The sequence below is a fragment of the Carya illinoinensis genome, chromosome 2, assembly GCF_018687715.1.
Source record: "Carya illinoinensis cultivar Pawnee chromosome 2, C.illinoinensisPawnee_v1, whole genome shotgun sequence".
Classification (NCBI taxonomy): Eukaryota; Viridiplantae; Streptophyta; class Magnoliopsida; order Fagales; family Juglandaceae; genus Carya; species Carya illinoinensis.
In genome coordinates this window covers 34,655,633-34,674,897 of record NC_056753.1, presented here as the reverse complement: position 1 = coordinate 34,674,897, position 19,265 = coordinate 34,655,633, and the positions used below count along the sequence as shown (strand labels likewise).

The 19,265-nt window shown below is 34.4% G+C and overlaps 3 protein-coding genes across 5 annotated transcripts; 1 reads left to right on the top strand and 2 right to left on the bottom strand.

Moving 5' to 3' along the window:
- Window positions 1–375: 375 nt before the first annotated feature.
- LOC122301276 lies at window positions 376–4,364 on the bottom strand. The gene is made up of 8 exons (XM_043112501.1): window positions 4,057–4,364; window positions 3,426–3,499; window positions 3,039–3,080; window positions 2,739–2,780; window positions 1,976–2,059; window positions 1,336–1,423; window positions 747–844; window positions 376–665 (listed from the first exon to the last, which is right to left on the bottom strand). Exons 1-8 carry the CDS (start codon window positions 4,256–4,258, stop codon window positions 639–641), a joined length of 657 nt encoding a protein of 218 aa, XP_042968435.1. The 5' UTR covers window positions 4,259–4,364; the 3' UTR covers window positions 376–638.
- A 661-nt stretch (window positions 4,365–5,025) lies between these two features.
- On the bottom strand, window positions 5,026–7,789 carry LOC122301275 (vacuolar protein sorting-associated protein 24 homolog 1-like). The gene is made up of 7 exons (XM_043112500.1): window positions 7,676–7,789; window positions 7,325–7,455; window positions 7,134–7,210; window positions 6,348–6,450; window positions 6,068–6,189; window positions 5,477–5,671; window positions 5,026–5,382 (listed from the first exon to the last, which is right to left on the bottom strand). Exons 2-7 carry the CDS (start codon window positions 7,434–7,436, stop codon window positions 5,302–5,304), a joined length of 690 nt encoding a protein of 229 aa, XP_042968434.1. The 5' UTR covers window positions 7,437–7,455; window positions 7,676–7,789; the 3' UTR covers window positions 5,026–5,301.
- Window positions 7,790–8,636: 847 nt separating this feature from the next.
- LOC122301274 (glycine-rich RNA-binding protein RZ1B-like) lies at window positions 8,637–15,258 on the top strand. Of its 3 annotated transcripts, none has more exons than XM_043112497.1 (4): window positions 8,637–8,795; window positions 8,935–9,067; window positions 13,860–14,341; window positions 14,791–15,258. In XM_043112497.1, exons 2-4 carry the CDS (start codon window positions 8,957–8,959, stop codon window positions 15,026–15,028), a joined length of 831 nt encoding a protein of 276 aa, XP_042968431.1. In that variant the 5' UTR covers window positions 8,637–8,795; window positions 8,935–8,956; the 3' UTR covers window positions 15,029–15,258. The 3 variants fall into 3 exon arrangements, with proteins under 3 accessions (XP_042968431.1, XP_042968432.1, XP_042968433.1); XM_043112498.1 differs by lacking the exon at window positions 8,637–8,795 and adding an exon at window positions 10,859–12,838 and having other exon boundaries at window positions 8,932–9,067; XM_043112499.1 differs by lacking the exon at window positions 8,637–8,795 and adding an exon at window positions 10,936–12,838 and having other exon boundaries at window positions 8,933–9,067.
- Window positions 15,259–19,265: the final 4,007 nt, after the last annotated feature.

Here is a 19,265-nt window from a genome sequence, read left to right as displayed (position 1 = left end):
TTGCATTCATGGGTCCCTATCTATTAAAAAACTTTGAAAGAAAACGCTCAGAAAAGAGAGATTGAATCATGGGTTTGATTCAGGGAAAAATGAAAATAAATGGACAAGAGAGCAGTGTCTAGGATCTGCAAATTTTCTTAGCAAGCATACCACCTGAAACAAAAAAGTTTAGCTACTTAAAATGCACATTTTTTCACATTTTTTCCCCATTGGAAATGCGATTCAAAAATATCTCCGTTTAAAGTTGGGAGTACTTTGAATGGAATCAATGATTGGTAGGCAATGTCGCCTCGTTCATTCTTCACGTCCAAGCAATTCTATAATGACGTGACATATTGGGCTATTGGCCATTGGATCAAGCCAGAAACCATGAAAGGACTCAAAAGACAAGATAGCCATTGCAACTACTGCTGTTTTTTTCTAAACACATGCATAGTGGGTACTAACATCCTGGTGAAGATACTGATAACATTGGAAGTTTGCAGGACCTACGAGCGAGCATTCATACTTATATATGCCTTTGTTTCCAATACAACAGAATGTGTTATCTTGAATGAAAACTGGATGATCCACTAACAGTTAAAAGTCAATCTCATGAAGAGAAGCAATACTCTTGCAAGCATCTGATTTTCATATGCCTAAGTCAAGCTGGATTGATTTGCAGTCTGCATAAAATATAGGTATACCAGGGGTAAGATGGAGGTGATTATACAGAAATTCACATATAAAGCAGGGAAAATTTTTACCATCATTTCATGGTCACCCATAATCTCTTCTATCAACTCCTGAAGTGGTTTATCAGCACTGTTGGGAACAAGAGCTGCAAATACAGCTGGCTCTAGTCCTGTGCAAAAAGGCAGTTTCAAATTTGATGTATGATAATACAAATTAATCCCAAAGCCAGCAAAATTGTCCTAGATAGAAATACGCAAAGGGGTCACCTACTAGAAGGAACGAAAAGTCCACTTATGGCTCAGAAAGAGGAGAGGGGTCTGTGTGGAAACCACTATCTTCAACTATATACAGCAAAAGAACTGAAGTGCTAGAAGTCCACCATATGACTTAAATGCCAGTACAACGGTAAAGATGGATCTCTATCCCGCATAATACCCAGGCCATAATATTGGTAACAATTTCCACAACTCAAACATCTTTTTGTATTAAAGCATCTATTATAATTTCAATGGTGAAATTTCCAACGATTTTGATTTGGTTATGTTGATATTGATGTATTGAGATAAGAATTTCTAGAACTTCAAAATTTCAGGAAGCCTTTCAGGTTGAGTCAAAATTCTCAAATTGACTACTAGTCAAAGTGAATGAGAAGTCCAATACCAGTTTCAGGAAAAGCATCAATAAACATCATCATCTCCTCTCCACTAAGACCAGATAAGAAGCAGATCCGTGGTAGTGACTTGGCTACCTGCAAAACAGAATACACCAGTTACACATACCATTTGAATGCAAGTTAGAACTTAATTAGTGTGATCATGTGAGGTGATCCTTCAGTTTATTAGCCACTAGTGCACTGCCTTATCTTTGAGAAGTATTGCCTTCTTGTCAAATGGGTAAAATGCCTACATTAATTATTTGGTTGATTGGAATGAACTCATAGAATGTTGAGAAGTTTTGGAGTTCAAGGCAGCCAAAAATATGAGAGTGATGTAAAAAATTATCCAGCAAATTACATTTTCCAAAGTGATATATAAAAATATTCAATAAATTGAACAAAGAAATAATCTACTAAGATCTTAAGATGACTCCATCTATGTGAGAGTTCTACAAGTAAAGATGGACTCATTTGGATGCTAGAAGAACATGATGTATTTCTGGCAAATGATGTTAAAACCTGATTGGAAAATTTACCTTCCTTATCGCATGTTAATGACAAGATACGATAGGTATAATATATATGAAAATTCAAAAGGATTCTGAATGAGAAAGAATGAGTAACTAGCAATTTAAAGAATTCAACCTTTACTGTTTCCAAATGAGTCTGCCTTGTATGCATTGCTTCCCATAAGGAACTAGTAATCATGTCTTCAGTACAGAAGATAACCTACAATAATGCACATAAGAGAGATTGGGAACATGTTCAGTTGAAATGGATCTTTGTTTCCTACCCATCATGATAACTACCATGTCAAAGAGAAGTTTACATAGATGATCATTTAAAGAAATGGGAGTGTTCATATTAACACCTGACATGGTGCACACCAGTTTTGGCCTCAAGATACATTACACAGCAATATCTAAAAGACAACATAAAGTTAATTAATGTCCCAACCTCTGCCCATTGTGATCCTCCTTCTAGCCAATCTCTAAACAATTTATTCAACCATGCCAAACCAAAATTCACTCCCCTCAGAAAGAAAAAATAAATCACAAGAATTACCCCCAAAGTTTAGCTTGAAACAACAAAATCACAAAAGCAATGTTTAAGCATGGAATTGCGCCCTTATGGTACTCAATTATCTTCTAGAGTTTGTTATTTCAGCCAATAGAGTCATAGATGGCCAAACAAAGAAGCACTTTATAGGTTTTGTATACAGTGAAATTTCCAATATAATTTTAAGTCAAGACCAAATGTCAAACAGAAAATTATAGTATAAAGGAAAAAAAAATCATTTCTCTATTTTAGGTCAACACTAGCATCCAAAAGTTCAAAACTCCTTCATCAGTCTCTTTCCTTAGTACTTGAAAGGAAAATAAACACAATAATACATAATAGATATTACCTGCAGGAATTCGCCATTCAACTCTTTCAAAAGTTGCTGCATCTGCATATAGAAAACACAATAAGGAATTTTAATTCATGCAGAGACTGATCTCTTCAGAAACCACTATAACTACTACGACAGTCAGGAAAAGATCTCAAATGTGCCAATTTTAATGGTCTTCACAAAAGGATGAATGACCTTTGTATTGCGTTTTCATGCATTCGGTTGCTGTAGAAATGACAGCTTATGTTGGATGGCCAGATGGAAGCAAAAGAAACATGAAAAGCAAATTTCAACAGATGAAAGACAAGAAGTTACCTTCACAGTCTCCTCCACTTCAAAGCCCAATAACAATAAAGCCTGCCAAAATAAAATGAAAATTTTGAATCATCAACCTTATTCGGCCAAAAAAACCAAAAAGGAAAATTAAATCAGTTTATATAGCCTTCCAAGAATATGACCCCCTCTCTTGTTCCCATCAATTTCATCCAAACATAAATCACTGGTCTCCACTTTCAGGCCAAATCACATAGAAGGAGAATCTGAATTTCAGATTTATTCAAATTAAGTTCACAAAACTTGTATCTTAATTCTTAGGATTGATACATATGGCAAAATGACAAGTATCTCAAATTATGTGCAATCGCTGTCATCACACCGAATAAAACATATCAAAAATTGGGAATGAAACTAACCGGAACTTACAGGTGGACCATAAATGGGATCATCAGCATTCAAAGGTACAAATTTCGAATCTTCAATTAACTCACTAGAGGCTCCTGTAAGATGAATATAATTATTCAGAAACAAAGCAGTTATAGAAGCATCAACAAAATAAGATGGAACCTTTGAGTATGTAAATCAAAACCATCCTCTAATGCAAATGGCTCTCCATGAAACAAGCAGAGTGACATTCAATTACTTCTAACATCCCACTATCCGTCTACAATTCTCACTAATTCAGCCGTAGTCACTGCTCCCCAAACCGAAGCTATTTATCTTCGAACAAAGTGCCGGCACATGGCAACAAACACAACTTCAATTTGTTCTTTTATCTGATGTCATGTGATCTTTTATCTCGGATTTTTTTTCCAATTAAGAAACAGTAAGACACAAAATCAATTGTTCTAGGTATCTGGTATTGTTTCAAAAGCAAAGCGGCAGTAAATCTCCAACAAAAACTGAATTTGCAAGCAACCAATAAATGCAAAACTTAACATCTGTATAACATTAATACTATGCTAATTAACGCATACCCATCTCCAAACTGCCCATCTTAAATGAAAACGAGAGAAGACAAAGACGAGAAACTTAGAAGCAGAAGGGTACAGCTTACCTTCGGAAGAGGATGCTCGTGGTAGTGGAAATTGCTTGAGCTTCAGCTGGTTGATGTGGTTGGAGGATGAAGATGAAACTGTTGAGACATGCGACTTGAAGAAAGGGTGATTTAAAAAACCTGAAGGGACCCAAAGTGTACGAGAGGGCAGAGAATGAAAAAGAGAGAACCCAAGCGTTGAAGATGCCATGAGAGAAAGCATTCTTCTTTATCCGTGCATGTTTACGAACTGACTGATTTTAATGTTTTATCGATGATAAGGTAGATGGTACCTGATCGCAATGGCTTTTTCTTCGTGTTAGTTAAACTTTTGTGGTCTAAACAACGCCATTTACCGCCATTACAAAATCGTCATTGTGCTTGTATCAACGATTTATTAATTTATTTTTTAAAACTAATTTTTTTTTTTAATACAGTTATGCTCCGATTGGCCATAACATGGGAAGTCTCCTAGCAAAAAACTCCAACCTTATAAATTTATAAATTGGCTTGGGGTGGGACATACATGCCATGAATTCATGGAGATACCGTGGGAAGCCTCCGAGCGAAAAACTCCATCCTCATAATTTAACAATTTTGCACTCAATTGATTTACCTACCAAGCAAATGGCAAAATGATAAACATGTGACCGACTCCGATTCGTTCAAGCATAGGACATCCATACCACACCACAAATACATATCCACTAAATTGAAGAAAACAACCAATCACACAGTATTGAGTGTTGGATCAATAATCAGCAGGCCCAATAGTTTTCCGAACTACAGCTTATAAAGAAAGGTGTAAGCCCAATTAGCTACCCAATTAGTGCGGGCCATTTGGTTTATTTGTTTTGTGGACAGATAAAAAGGACCCATGACCGTTGGTTGGGCGACAGATGTAAATGAACACACGACGTACCAAGGGGAATGGGAAATCGTTACGCCTTTTTTTTTTTTTTTTTTTTTAAGGTAACCGTTAGACAGGTATAAATACAAAGAAAAGGGCATAAATATTTATTTGAAGGAAATTCACATACATTAGAACAGAAAGTAAGTTAATACTTATTAGTAAGGTATTACATGACAGATCAAACACAAACGGCCATTGCAAAGAAACTACTTTTGTCACAATGATGTATGCACTATGTAGAATGCTTGGTGGGGAGCCCTATGCTGCCAAATAGAACGATTGGCTCCAACAATAATTTACACACTCTTATTTTCTAATACGGTGTGAATAAGCCATGCTCACAATGCGAAAAATTACGATCTCACTTTCGCAAGCCGTGCTCTCAACTCTTCCAGTTCTTCCTCATCGTCTGCACCTTCTGCAATAGCCTCTTCCTGTGTAATCGCCAGATCGAAGAAAGAATTAGTTCCATCATTTCTTGAAGAAAACATCATGTGAAGATATAAAAGGGAGTAAAGTTCTACTCACTTCTTGAGAAGTGCTAGCTCTCTGGGCAGGTAACTCTATCCTTTCCTTCCTGGCAGCTTCTGGAAGCTGAGTAGCCGTTTCACCAGCTATTTCAGTCAGGACTTTGCCAACTTCTTCTTCAGTTTCTTCCTCTATATCTTCCGAATCCAGTGCCGAGTCAACAGAATCAGTCACGAATTCTTCAATTACCCCTGCCTGAATTGAAAATAAGTGTTACAACTAGAGAACCCAAGGAAGCAAGAACCTATAACAAAACTTATTACTTTAGAAACAAAACTAAAAATTAGTGCTTAACAGCTTATATTCTAAATCTTAGCATGCAAGAAGGGTCTCTTTCTGCTTAGACAACTAGTTTACCAGCTAGATCTCTGGGAAGAAAGATGCTAACAGTCAATTTTTGCAGAATAAATAACATCAGTTCAACCCCAATGGGTACTAAACAGATCAGACACACTCACAGACATGCAAACATGCCATTCAAATCTCTCCCACACGAAAGTAGATTGGGGATATGCTGAAATAGTTAGCACCAAAAGAATATAACAAGAAGCAAAAACTTAGTTCACTTTCTAACTATAAAGAAAATGTTACCTTGGTCATTTCTTTGCTAAATTCTTGCATTGTGAGTGCCATTTCCGGAGCTTTCATGAGGTTATTCACAAGTTTCATGACCTCTGCACTCTTGGACAAATGACCCACAGTACGGGCAATTGCTGCAAGTTTCAGAACATACTAGTTAAGTTGAGTTGACAGTAATAAAAGAGGATTGTTAAGTAATAGTTAAACGAGGTAGCATGTTATTTTACTCAACGTGATATGCATATTTTGCTTCAAGACTAGAAATAATGTTCAGATATGTCAAGCATCATACCGACACTTTCTCCAAGATGCATTGAGATTGAGTTCAGTTGGGCCTTATTCTCATGAAGGCGATTCACAGTCTTTCTTGACATCACAATTTCCTTCGTAAGTGCCTGACATATGATTCACGTAAGGATTGGAACATAGAACACGTGGAGGAGATGATAGCTTTATTATAACAACGTAACACCAGACATCTAATTCAATGCAAGGGTGCCATGATGCTCTATCAGTCCTTTAAATCACTCTTGTAATAAACTCAATATTTTATATTGAAGATGTTATTTGATATTGCAATTCGAAAGAGGCTAGATTTCGTGATTGAAACTTAATTCGTGAAGCCTTATTAGCACAAGGATAATCATTTCCAAACTCAAATGGGATAAGAAAAAGACTCTAAGAACTGAAAACTGAAAGACATAAATCTGGTGGCATTCTAAACCAGATAAGTGTCCCCAAGGTACACCCTCGCCAAATTAATTAACTGCATTTCTTCTCAATTGCATAACATGTTCATGACCCACATATTGTTCAAAGAATGTGACTATAGGAACCTTATGAACTAAGGACCAACCTTGTTTTTTTAAATTTCTAAGGTCTTACCTAATGAGCCCCCAAAATCACTAATGTAAATGTCATCACGCATATGAATCCGGGAATGTTCAAACAAGTTCCCAACCTTTTCCATAAATGATGTCAAGTATAAAAAAGTACATGAAAAGTTTTAACAAAGAAACACTATATTTAACAAGTATATAAATAATCAAACCGTACTGGAAAAATAAATTGGTGATACCTTTGCTGAGCCCATGTCATTTCTCTTGGCAGCTTCTCTAATTGCTTTATGCACGTTCTTTTCCTCCCTCTGAACATCTAAAACAAACCCATGGTTTTCTTAGGGGAAATTCATCATCAAAACAATAACTCAGACAACCCATCGATTATAATTTCCTTGAAAACCTGAAAAAATAGTATTTAAAAACATGCCTCTGATTTGGCGCTCGATATTGCGGCACTCTTGGCGTAGCCGTCGTTGCCAATCTCTCAGTTGCTCTTGCGGGCTCGGTTTGTGCTTCAACATGCCCTTAAGCTTGTCCATTTTTCTTCGGACGTTCTACCTAGAAAGCAAGGGAATAAAATTCCGCGAGAGAGAGAGGAAAAAAAAAAAAAAAAAAAACTTCAGAAGTTGATGATAGACTGCTTAGGATCAAAGCATCTTCTTTATTTCAATTTTTTATTTCCCGGATGAAGTAGCCATCTCCTTTATGCGTTTAGCCATGGCTGGCTGTGCTAATGAGATGTTTGTTTGGCTACAAAGGAGCTACGCCGTTTTACCACCTTGCAAATCAGAACCGCGTCTGCTTCCTGGGTATCAATTTCCTGGATGAGCAAGAGATGAATCTTCTAAATTTTATCATTTTTCTAGATATTAAATATTTTAATTAGTATTATAAACTTTAATATGACTAGAGTCTATACATATGAAAATATGGATAATATAGCACTTCCATCGTGATAAAATCGAATTCAAATTACTTATATAAATTCGAAATTTTAATAACAGATACGGTAAAAATATCGGGTGCAGAAAAAAAAAAAAAAACTAAATAAAATAAAACATCATATATCTATAGTAAAAAAACTTTTTTTTATTAACATTAAAAATCATATATTTGGTAATGACCAATAAAAAATAATTACTTATCGTTTCAAACTCTTGAATTCTTTTCAACAAAAAAGACTTTTCATTTTGGGAAAAGCAAATATTTAAGCCTAGATTCATTTAATCGGTTTGTTAGAGCACCAATAATGGTGAAATCAAACACCAATGATGTTTGTTTCTTTTGATATATGTTAGCTGTTTGTTTAAAAAAAAATAAAAAAAATATTTAGCTAACAGTTTTATTAAATCTATTACATTAGAAGAAATAAATACAAATTATTTGCTTACAAGCTATAATATTTTTATATATTTGGATAAGTACTGTTCACTATTTATTCATTATTTTGTCACTTATTTTTCTATCCTCTAAAATATTATTAGATTGACAAAAAAAATAATTGACAAATAATAATTTAATTTATAATTAAATTATTAATTATTATAGGATCAATATAATTATAAAATAAAAAAAATTAAGAAAACAAATATTATTATTGTTAAATTAATAGGTTAACAAAAGTTTCTCATTTATGGAATAGACAAAATAAAAAATACGCCATTTTAATCAAATATTATTTTAATCTCAAATTTACCTTTATCTACAGTTCTTTGCCCTGAATTGGGCCCAAAGTTCGGCCCGAAAGGCAGAACCCGATCCAGTTTCCCTTACCGTCTAGGGTTTCGTTAAAGCCCCCGAAGCCTGGGAAGCTAACAAAATCACGCTATTTGAATTACTCTGCTCAATACGCTATAGATCAACTCTTCGATCTCTGCAGCAGCGTCTCGAAGACTGAGGTGAGCGCAATTTCCTTTCAATTTCTAATTTCCCTCTCTTTTTTGGAAACGAACACTACTTAGGGCTTTTATTTGATACTATCTGTTGATTGCTCGTCGAGTTTTTATTGTTCTAATAGTTTGTTGTTTTGTTATATAGACGGAGGGAGAGAGAGACAGCGATGGCTGGTAAGGAAGAAAACCGAATATTTGTTGGAGGGTTGTCGTGGAATGTCACCGAGAGACAGCTACAGCATGCCTTCGGTCGCTACGGCAAAATTCTCGAGTGTCAGGTACGGATTTATTGATCCATTTTCGTGCCTTGTTCTTTCCTTCTGTTTGGTTCCTCAGAAAATGAAGAAAACGAAAAGATCTGATTTTGGATTTGAACTCGGTGTATTTTTATATCTGAAATATGGAAAACTTCAGTTGTGTCAGAAAAGTAAGAAATAGGCGAAGTTGATACTTAGACGATATCTTCGAATTGCTGTTCTTTTTAATCTCAGTACGGTGTATTTTTTTTTTTTTTTTTTACAGTGTATTTGGTATCACTTTCTTAAATGCTTGTGAAAAATTAAATATGAAAAGGGAAAAATACGAAAAGATAAGTCTGGCATGAAACATGGTGATCTTTGATTTTCTATATTTCTGGATTGTAGGTTGATTGTTATTGCGTTATAGTCATGGAACCTATTCTGTTCTGTGAAAGAGTGAGGCCTGCTCTCGCACGTGTCTCTTCTAATATTGGCTCAATTGTGTTAGATCTTACCACTGCATGTTTTTGCGTTTCCTCATTGTACAGTGAATGTATATTCATGAATTTTTGCCGGAATCTTGGCTAGTGAAGAACCATGCCAATGCACTTTCACATATGCTTGATTTGCTTCTGTTTTAGATAGTTTGAGAAAGTAATCTTGTTGGATAAACTTGATTGTAACTATCAGAAAAAAAAGGGTAATCTTGTTGGATAAATCATGGACATAGTTATGGATATGCGTGCTCCTACTTGTTTAGATGAGAATAAAATTTTGGAGAGTGAGATGAGATGAAAATTTTATGAATAGTAGTAAAATAGTTTGTGAATAATGGTAAGATAGTTTGAGTTGAGTATTTTTTGGGTTTTGGTAAAGGAGAGAGAAAAAATTGAATAAAAAATATTATAAAGTTAAAATATTAAAAGAATATAGTTTTATAATATTATTTTTGTTTTGGGATTTGAAAAAATTGGATTTTTTTTCTATTTTTTATTTGAAAGTTTAAAAAAGTTGTAATGATTAGTTTGAAAATTTTGTATTTGAATTATCTTTGGAAATAAGATGGGATGAGATAAAATGAGATTAGATGAGAATTTTGTGTCTCATCCCGTGCCCCAAACCTGCCCAAATTTATTTACTAATATTTAAATTTCAGTTGTTTTCATGTCTTTAGAGTTGATTTTGCAAGTAATGTTTTTGTTTGAAGTTCAAGTTAAACAAATTCATTGGCATTACAAATTTCTGAGAGTGTAAAACTAAGTTCCTCTGGAACCATGTGTTACTGTGCATTTAATGTTGTAACTGAAATTGAAAAAAAGAAAATCTTAATATGTTTTTGAAGTGTTTATCGGTTTTGAAAAAAAACTTGTCATAAATGCATTACTGATTTGTAAATGTAGAAGATTGAGTTCTATTTCTGTTCCTCATCCCTCCCCTCCTTCTCTTGGTCATCCATTGATCCAAGTCACCATGGTCAATCTGTTGAATTGCATGTAGATGTGTTGAATGATACTCTTGGTGCAACTTGTGTGCTTGTGTTTTAAGTGAATGGTTTCCTTTGGGTAACCCTTTCGTTTTTAAGAATAATGATTCTATAGAATTTAGTTTGGAAAATATTTTGTTTATTGTTTGAATTATTTAATATGTTGGGTTTTTTGTTTCTTTTCAAAACAAATTGAAACATAACATGGCTTTTGATGTTGTTGTTTTCTCCATTGAGTAAATTTTCTTCATTCTTCCTTCTCTTAGTAACAAGCTCCTTGTTTAAGTATGTTTTTTTTTTTTTTTTTCCCCTGGAGATGGTGGTCACAAGCTTTTGATATCTTGTAGATGGATTGTTTTAGAGATGTTTTGGTCAGAGTGATTGCATTCAAGTTGCTGAACCTGAATGTTATTCTTGTGATTAGATTAAGCAGGCTGTTGTGTTTAGAATTTTCAATTCAGGAAGTACTCAAATGACAGATGGTTTTTGGATATTTGGTTGGGATCCACAAGAGAATCTCAAATTTGGAATGGATATATATATGGATTTGAGAACTGGTGGACAGATAAAGAGACTCGCATGATGTATTGGACATTGATAAGTACCGTTGCAGAGCTTACCGAGGTCTGTCCTGGTTTTTCTGGCCAAGGAACTGAAGAGTACTAAAATGATTGTTGTTTGGTCAAGTGGTATCTCCGGTCATTCCCTTGAAGAATCTTATTCGTTTTAGCCAAATGAAAGGATATGGGTCTTCTTTATGAATTAGTTGTATCAGTTTTACACTAGTAAGGCTAAATTTCGAATATCTAAGGCTTTGTGAGGAAAAAAAAGCTTAATGGATTCAAACTAATGATGGTTCTTGTCAGTTTGATTTTCGTATCAGAGGATCAAAGGGGTATATTTGATTCTAATCATAATTTGATTTGAGGTCGTATCTACAATGGTCTTAAGATTTTGAATCAATTTTAGTTGCCTAATAAACGATGCTGCAGTTTGTCTGAGCCTGCAACTGCTTTGGGTTGCAATGAGATCCTCACATCTGCTAGTGCAGCTGGCTCATGGTGTCCAAGGTTCCTGAATTTGAGCTGTGTCCAACAAAATACCTCTGCTTTTAGTGAGTAAATTCATTGTTTCTTTTTGAGCATGGGTTTGGTTGCATGGATGGACCAGACCTTTGTCTTTACTTGTTAAACCCGTTTATGCTATGGTCCCTGTCAACAACTCTCAAACTATCAATTTCAAGTTTTGCCATTCCATGTTACGCATTTCTACTCCAGCAACCATAGACTATCCATGCAGTCGAGCTTAATTTATTACAAATTTTCCACATATACTCATCTTGACTGGACTGCTCTGGTGCCTGAAACTATACGCGTCTAGATTATATTGATGATTCATGACTTGGAAGTAATGACTGGATCACCAACTTCATAATCCGTAAAGAAAAGTTTTGTGTTGGTGCATCTTCTTTTGGCTGCCTGAGATGCTATATCGATTCAAATCTGATGTCTGGGCATCTTCACAGATTTTTTCATCTACTTTAACTCTTTGGCAATGCTATGTCCAACGGCACAGAGATCTAGTGCATATAACCTGTTGTCATGCCAGTTGAAAGTTTTCCATATTAGCGATAGCTTGGATGCCTAGTCTCTGTTTTCTAAGGTTAGATTTGTTCAGCGTCAATTTTATCAGCTGGAACAGATTCTTATTTTCACCATCTTTCAACAGTGTAAATGACTGGTTTTTTGTAATCATTTCGCATTTCTGGTTGATGAACCGATGAGGAAAGCAGCAGCATCATCATCAGAAAAGTTAGGCAGTAGTCTCCGAAATGAAGATCTGGTCTGATTTGTTATATGCTGACAGTATATATGTGTTTATTCTGGATTCGGGACAGGTTCATGGTTCAAAAAAAATGTCTTATTCTGAGGTTATCGCTGCCCGATGTCCACCCTGTGTTTGTTTCTGGGAGAGATTGATTTTGACTGATACATGGGTACCTCCATATTTTTCGTCTTTAGATGTTTGTTGTTGAAATTAATGACATCTTGATCAGAAGATACCGAATCTGTTTGTACACTGTCACTACTGAAAAGATTAAGTGGGATTTTCTAATCATTTGTTTACATTCATTCTTGACTGTGTGGTGGGTTAAGACCAGTGTTTATACTCCAACTGGTATCTCAGATTTTGTGGGAAATTCAGTTCAGTGTCATGTTTATTGTCAGATGACAGACATTTACCATCTGGCTGATTCTTCTGGTTTGTTTAAGAATTCTTTGCAATATGAAACAATTGCGTTGCCTTATCCTTAGTGGAAAAGAAAAGTAAGTCATCTGCTTCAGTTTTGAGCTTAATATTATATTTTGTCCAAGTTGTATGCTGATCTTATACTTTTGACTTAATTTCTTTCTTTCCCATTATTTTTAGTTGATAAATATTATCTTCAAAGATAACTTCTAGCATTTGTTATTCTTGTGTCCTTCACAGATTTCTGAAAATATATCTGCAGTCATTCCACATCGATTCATAATATCTTGAATGGCATCTTGGTGGTTTTCCAAAATGATTTTTCTAACCCCAATACACTTTTCACTGGAATTATCAACATATAAGGTCAGATAGAAAACTATTTTCTTCAGCCTATTATCATGAACCTCTAACTTGGTCACTAACATACATGATCTCCGTGTCTTAACGCCCCCCTCTTTGAGCAGTGGCGTTGATAATTCTTCAAATGGCCTTTTTCTAGCTAATATTATTAGAAGTTCCAGTTGTCTTCAAAGTTAATGTTCTCGTATCCATTTCCTTTATAGAATCACATATCAAAATATAAATTCCTTTATAGAATCACTATTTTATCATATTATGATTTTCCGAAATTTTGTAATATTGCTCAAAACTGCTGGAATACTGAAAGATGGTTGCCTGAAATGCTCAATGTAGTGGATTTATGGAGCTTTATTATGCATTGTATATTTTCCTGCTTGTCATTCATTAAATTTTTCTTGCGCAGTTTGCATCAGTTCAATAGTTTGGTGCTTTTTGTTTGCATCAACAAATTAAGTAGTCGTGTTCACGCAAAACCTTGCCAATTCTTTTTTAATTGCTTATTTAGGGATCTCTTTATGTAGCTATGAACCTGCTAGTTCTCTTTTGGAGTGGTACTTCAGTTGCATTTTTTAATATACCGTTTTAGCTCAAGTCATGGTATTTATAAGGTCATGTTCTGCTTGTGTCCTGGTTATTGTTTCTTCATTAATTTCCAACCTTTTAGTGTTGCTTTATCCTGTCAACTTATGTTAGTTACATATATATAACTGCTTGCCATGATCTCCTTTATTCTAGATTATGTTGGAAAGAGATACAGGCCGTCCACGTGGATTTGGGTTCATTACTTATGCAGATCGTCGTGGAATGGAAGATGCAATACGGGAGATGCATGGACAGGAGTTTGGTGATCGGGAAATCTCTGTGAACAAGGCCCAACCCAAAATGGGGGGAGAAGACTTAGACCATGGCTATAGGGGAGGAGGTTACTCATCTGGTGGCAGAGGAAGCTATGGAGGAGGAGATAGGTCTGCTGGGCAAGATGACTGTTTCAAGTGTGGGCGCCCGGGTCATTGGGCCCGGGACTGCCCTTTAGCAGGTGGTGACCGAGGTGGGGGTGGAGGTTCATTTTCTTCTCGTTCTAGGTTTGGAGGGGCTGGTGGCCGTGGGGATCGCTACATGGATGATCGTTATGATGGAGGTCGCTATGGAGATAGGGACCGTTTTGACAGCAGAGACAGCAAATATGGAAGCCGTGATCATCGTCATGTCGGTGACAGGTATCCTTGCTTAATATTATTGATAAAACTACTCATCAAAAAAATATTATGGATAAAACTGTAACAAAATCTGATCTCATCTCCTTCCCAAACATCACTCAAACACAAAACACTTTTGAATTTCAAATTTTCAACTTTTTCATCTAATTATTACAAATTTTCCAAACTTTCAAACAAATCCAAAAAACAATTCAAACTTTTATATATAAAAAATAAATAAATAAATAAAAATTAAAAAACTATATTTTATCATAATAATATTTTTATTCAACTTTTTCGCTATCCCATTTTCCAAAACCTAAATGAAACATCCTAACTCAAAAGAATTTTGCCACTATTTATAAATTATTTCACTACTATTTGTATACCATCTTAACTCGTAGTTTATATCAAACAACAGGGTCGTGGGTCTGGTTAGTAGTGGTTTGACTTATTTGTAAACCATGCAGGTATCCTCCTGGGGGAGATCGCTTTGCAAGTGACAGGTATGGTGGTTCAGATCGTTACCCTCAGAATGGTTATGGCAAAGACAGGGGCTATGATAGGGACGGCGGCTCACGAGGAGGCAGCGATAGGTATGGAAGTGGAGGGCCAGCAAGGACTGAGGGAAGAAGTTATAAGAACAGGTCGGGGCCCTATGATCGCCCTGACAGGGCAGGGCGCCCATCTTCCTTTGATCGCTACTAGATGTTTTGTGGTTATGCCCTTTTGAAGCTTTGAGATGTACACGCTATGCTAGTAGGCTTTGGTTTTCGGTTTTTTCTTAACTAGGACAGCAGGTTTGATGGATTACTTGCCCCTTTCATCTGTTAATTTCCCTTATTCTCGTTGCAAAACTGAATGAATGCTTGACTACCATTCTCCATTTGGACTAGGCAAAACTCCCCTTCATACAATGATTTTATACTTATTTTTTATGTCAAATGTGCATGGAAGTAAACAATAATCGGACAGCCTGAATATGAGAAAGGCAGACAACTTCTGGGAGCATCTTACACCATCCCTCCATTCAAGAAACTAATATTTTTTTAAAAATTAACGCTTCTTGGTCCTCGTGGATTTTAAGCTTTTCACCTCAAATTCTGCGCGGCATTTCTCTGTGTTTGTTTCATTTCTCGTTCTATCAATCATCTACGGGCGTATGATATTTTCAATTTCTTGCACTTTGGTTTACCTGCCCTTCAAATTTTCCAATTTCACGGGGGCTCCTTTTACTTCTCTTAACAAATTAACAGTTCTTACCATTCACAAATTCTTTATATGAAGAAACTCTGGAATTTAGACTTCTCACTAGTAGGACTTAGCAGTGACAGAGATAAAGGCTCACACAAAATTCCAAGGTATGAAGTTCACAATCAACGGAGAACTGCAAACAGTTGGATATAATGGAAAGAGAAATTATTCTTATCAGTTACTATTCACTATTACACATCACACACCCTATAAAAAAACATCTATATATCTTATACCTACACTTTATGAAAAGTTAAAAATATGTGGTGTGAAATTGAATTGTGATTGATGCATATCAGTTCTCTAATAAAAAATGCATGTCGTGTTCATATTCGCATCTCGTGTTCATATTCTAAACCTTTACATCACCTTTATATTCAGCAATTGATTCATTGAATTTAATCAAATGTTTGCATATTATTTCACCGACCCACAATTGTCAGATTATGACACGAGCCCCGAACTAATGTAAAGCACTCGAAAGTCCATAACCATTCTCATTTTTTCATTTATAAAATTAAAAAAAGAAGAAGAAGAAGAAGAAGAATAAATAATGCACCGTTGCATTCTCTTCTCTTTAGTCTTTGTTATAATTTATTATGCACTCTTGGAATGGGACTTTTACTTTCAGGATAAAATGGAGTACTTGAGCGACAATCATGTGGGGTTTAGAACAGAAGAACAAGGTTAAAAATAAATAAATAAATTTACGGTACCAAGAGAACTAGAAACAGGAAACATTTCGGACTCGAAAATTGTCTGTCATGTTTATTTAATGAAAATTGGAAAATGCATGAGAGGTGTTTCTTTTCCCACCACTATTACAGTTACTTACTCTTGAATTTTGTTACATATAAATGAATTTACATATTGATTTATGTATCAATATTATTATCTTTATATTTAAAATTTAAATTTATATTATTTTTATTAAAATTTAACTTTTTAATCAATTATATTGGATAGTTACAAGTTTTGATGCGCAAGATAGTTTACAATCAGATTTTATACTTCGTCCCATTCCATTGAAAACTAGGAAGTGGGAACACACGTAGGAACATTCATTCCTGAAGTAAAGCCAGCGGTCAAAGCTGGCGGCAGGCTAGCTTTGCTCTTAGTGGAAAACTAGGCACATCCAAATTATGTGTGCTTGACTAATTAATCTTGGCAGCTTTCCACACCCTTGGTTCTCTCTCACGCTTCCTGCCAAAAAGATGGTCTGTACAGACTGTAACAGTGACTTCCCTTTTCATTTTCTTCGTTCAACCATTTTTCCAAAGCAAACTTTAGAAATGAGGATGCCCGAGATGCTGTTGGGTTGTTGACTTGGTACAGTTTTTCATGGATAATGAGAAAGACCAGTGTGTGGTGAACAAAAGCTTGGCTTTATTTATGGCCCCGCCCACATGACTCAAGTATTGCAATTATTAAGCCTTTGCTTATATAGACGAGGTTAAAAGTAAAAAATTAAACAAAATATTATTAAATTATTTTTTTAATATTATTTTTATTTTAATATTTAAAAATTTAAATTATTAATTATATTTTATATGAGAATTTAAAAAAATTATAATAATTTTATGAGATAATTTGTATAATCAAACGATGTCTACGTGTGTAAAAAAAACTAAATCTACCAAAAGATTCTTCCGATGAAATCTCCCGATTTTGAATTTTTTCATTTATTTAATAATTAAAAAAATGTTTCTTAGTTTGTATTTCTTTTTAAATGATTAGAGTGATTTAAAAAAATACATAATTAAAAAGTACAAAATGCACTCATAGGTGGACAGTGTCGGTGGCCCTAGCCCTGTCCTAAAGGTGTTGATTTCTAATGAATTGTTTAAGGAAAAATTTAGTTAATGTATAACTGGACACTAATTTAATAGAATTAGTTAAAAAATAAATTTTATTAAAAATAATATCAATTTAAATTTTAAATATAAATTAATTAATATTAATATATATATTAATACGTAATTTTATTTGTACTTAATAAAACTCATTGTTTAATTTGTTTTGAATAGAAAGAAGGCAAGCTAGCAAAAAGGAAATGATATCCGATCCCCGGGTCCGTTTTTCTTGAACAAAGTTTATACAAATGCATGCCAAGTTTCAGAGAGTAGCTATTTGGGAACGAGAAGTACTACATATAAACATTGCTCGATCGATGGGAGAAAAACATCATAAGAATATCTTTTGGGAATGATGAAAATGAATTTTCAGGTTAAATTCCATTTACAAGTTGCCAATTGGGGCGGGCCAAGAATTTCTTGTACGTTCTCTCTCTCTATCTCGGTGGAATTATGAGAACACAGACGGTCTGATCGATGCAAGTGGGGAGAACGTATGGCCTACTCATCATGCGGTGCCCAGAAGAATATCATTGTTATTGATCTCCGTCGACATTCATGGTAATTAATTACATTATTGAAGAAAGATTCCATGCTGTGTATGAAATACGTCAAGGACGCAGATTTTCCTATCGCTAGCCATGATCAGCGGCAATATTGATCCGTATAATATATAATATAGTAATTAAGAAAATCATGGGATTTGAACTCTTGTTGAATTTTATTCAAAGTGTAATAAATCGAATTCTACAATATTTAATGAACTATATATAAAATGATAAATTGAATGACAGATGTCTGAGACTGATACGATGAATTAAAGTCTTTTAAATTTACTCGACGTGGAAGTATCTGCAAAACGTACAAATCAAGATATGTATCCGAATCTTCAGGGAATCACGAGGGAGAGGGATGTGTGAGTTATCTATCAGTACGTACTCATGGCCAATCAAATATGGGGGGTGTGTCCAAAACATCCGCCACACAATATTTTTTTATTAAAAAATTGAATTTAAAACATGGAATATGTATGATAAGAATAACAATACGCACTACGTATCCTGTTACAACCTTTTTGTTATTTTTTTTTAATTTTTAATTTTTTTACTTAAAGACTAAAAAGTGATTATTAGTAAAATAATTTTACTAAAATTATATATTTTTTAATGATTAAAAATGTTAAAAAAATACTTTAAAAGATAAAAAATTTAAATACATTATAAATCAATAATAGATAAATAATAAAAGAGTAATAAAGGTATCTTTATCCGTTAAGAAAATAGCGCTTCATGTGGACGAAGCGTAAATCGAGGTTTGACCAACAGATGCATGCATGGGTCAAATACATATGCACATGCCGTACGATTATAATATAACAGAAATCAAATGATGATCATTATAATGTGATCATGATTCATCACTACCAGACTGCCAGTTATAACTTTTACACAATTGATTAATAAATTAAAAATTTTATATTTTATTTAATTTAATGTGTTTGAATTTAAATAAAAATATATCATTTAAATATGTAATAGTAAAATAGTTATATCGTGATTGTTCTGTATCACTGCTCTTCTGATCAGCAAGCTAGCTGGTAATTCAATATTCTGCGGCAGGTAGCTAGTATACTGATGATCACGAGAGTTTTCCTACTTGAGCATACAAACTTTGACCAGTCATCATGCATGCTGCCAGTCAGGCCAATGACCGAGAGTCTATATATATAGTTTCTTGTGCTAATTATATTTTACTATTAAATTTCATATTATATATTTGTGTACACGTACTTCTCGGTCTGACTGTCATAGACTCATGTATAGTATAATATAATATAT

What these genes read in the sequence shown, in the direction of transcription:
- LOC122301276 (XM_043112501.1), bottom strand. Translation starts at nt 4,258, where the DNA reads ATGCTTTCTCTCATGGCATCTTCAACGCTTGGGTTCTCTCTTTTTCAT. An exon ending in ACGAGCATCCTCTTCCGAAG is followed by an intron (nt 3,500 to 4,056) that starts GTAAGCTGTACC and finishes TTCATCTTACAG; the next exon opens with GAGCCTCTAGTGAGTTAATT. An exon ending in TGAATGGCGAATTCCTGCAG is followed by an intron (nt 2,060 to 2,738) that starts GTAATATCTATT and finishes GCATTATTGTAG; the next exon opens with GTTATCTTCTGTACTGAAGA.
- LOC122301275 (XM_043112500.1), bottom strand. Translation starts at nt 7,436, where the DNA reads ATGGACAAGCTTAAGGGCATGTTGAAGCACAAACCGAGCCCGCAAGAG. An exon ending in ATGACATGGGCTCAGCAAAG is followed by an intron (nt 6,451 to 7,133) that starts GTATCACCAATT and finishes ATCATATGTCAG; the next exon opens with GCACTTACGAAGGAAATTGT. An exon ending in TTAGCAAAGAAATGACCAAG is followed by an intron (nt 5,672 to 6,067) that starts GTAACATTTTCT and finishes TTTTCAATTCAG; the next exon opens with GCAGGGGTAATTGAAGAATT.
- LOC122301274 (XM_043112497.1), top strand. Translation starts at nt 8,957, where the DNA reads ATGGCTGGTAAGGAAGAAAACCGAATATTTGTTGGAGGGTTGTCGTGG. An exon ending in GCAAAATTCTCGAGTGTCAG is followed by an intron (nt 9,068 to 13,859) that starts GTACGGATTTAT and finishes CCTTTATTCTAG; the next exon opens with ATTATGTTGGAAAGAGATAC. An exon ending in CATCGTCATGTCGGTGACAG is followed by an intron (nt 14,342 to 14,790) that starts GTATCCTTGCTT and finishes TAAACCATGCAG; the next exon opens with GTATCCTCCTGGGGGAGATC.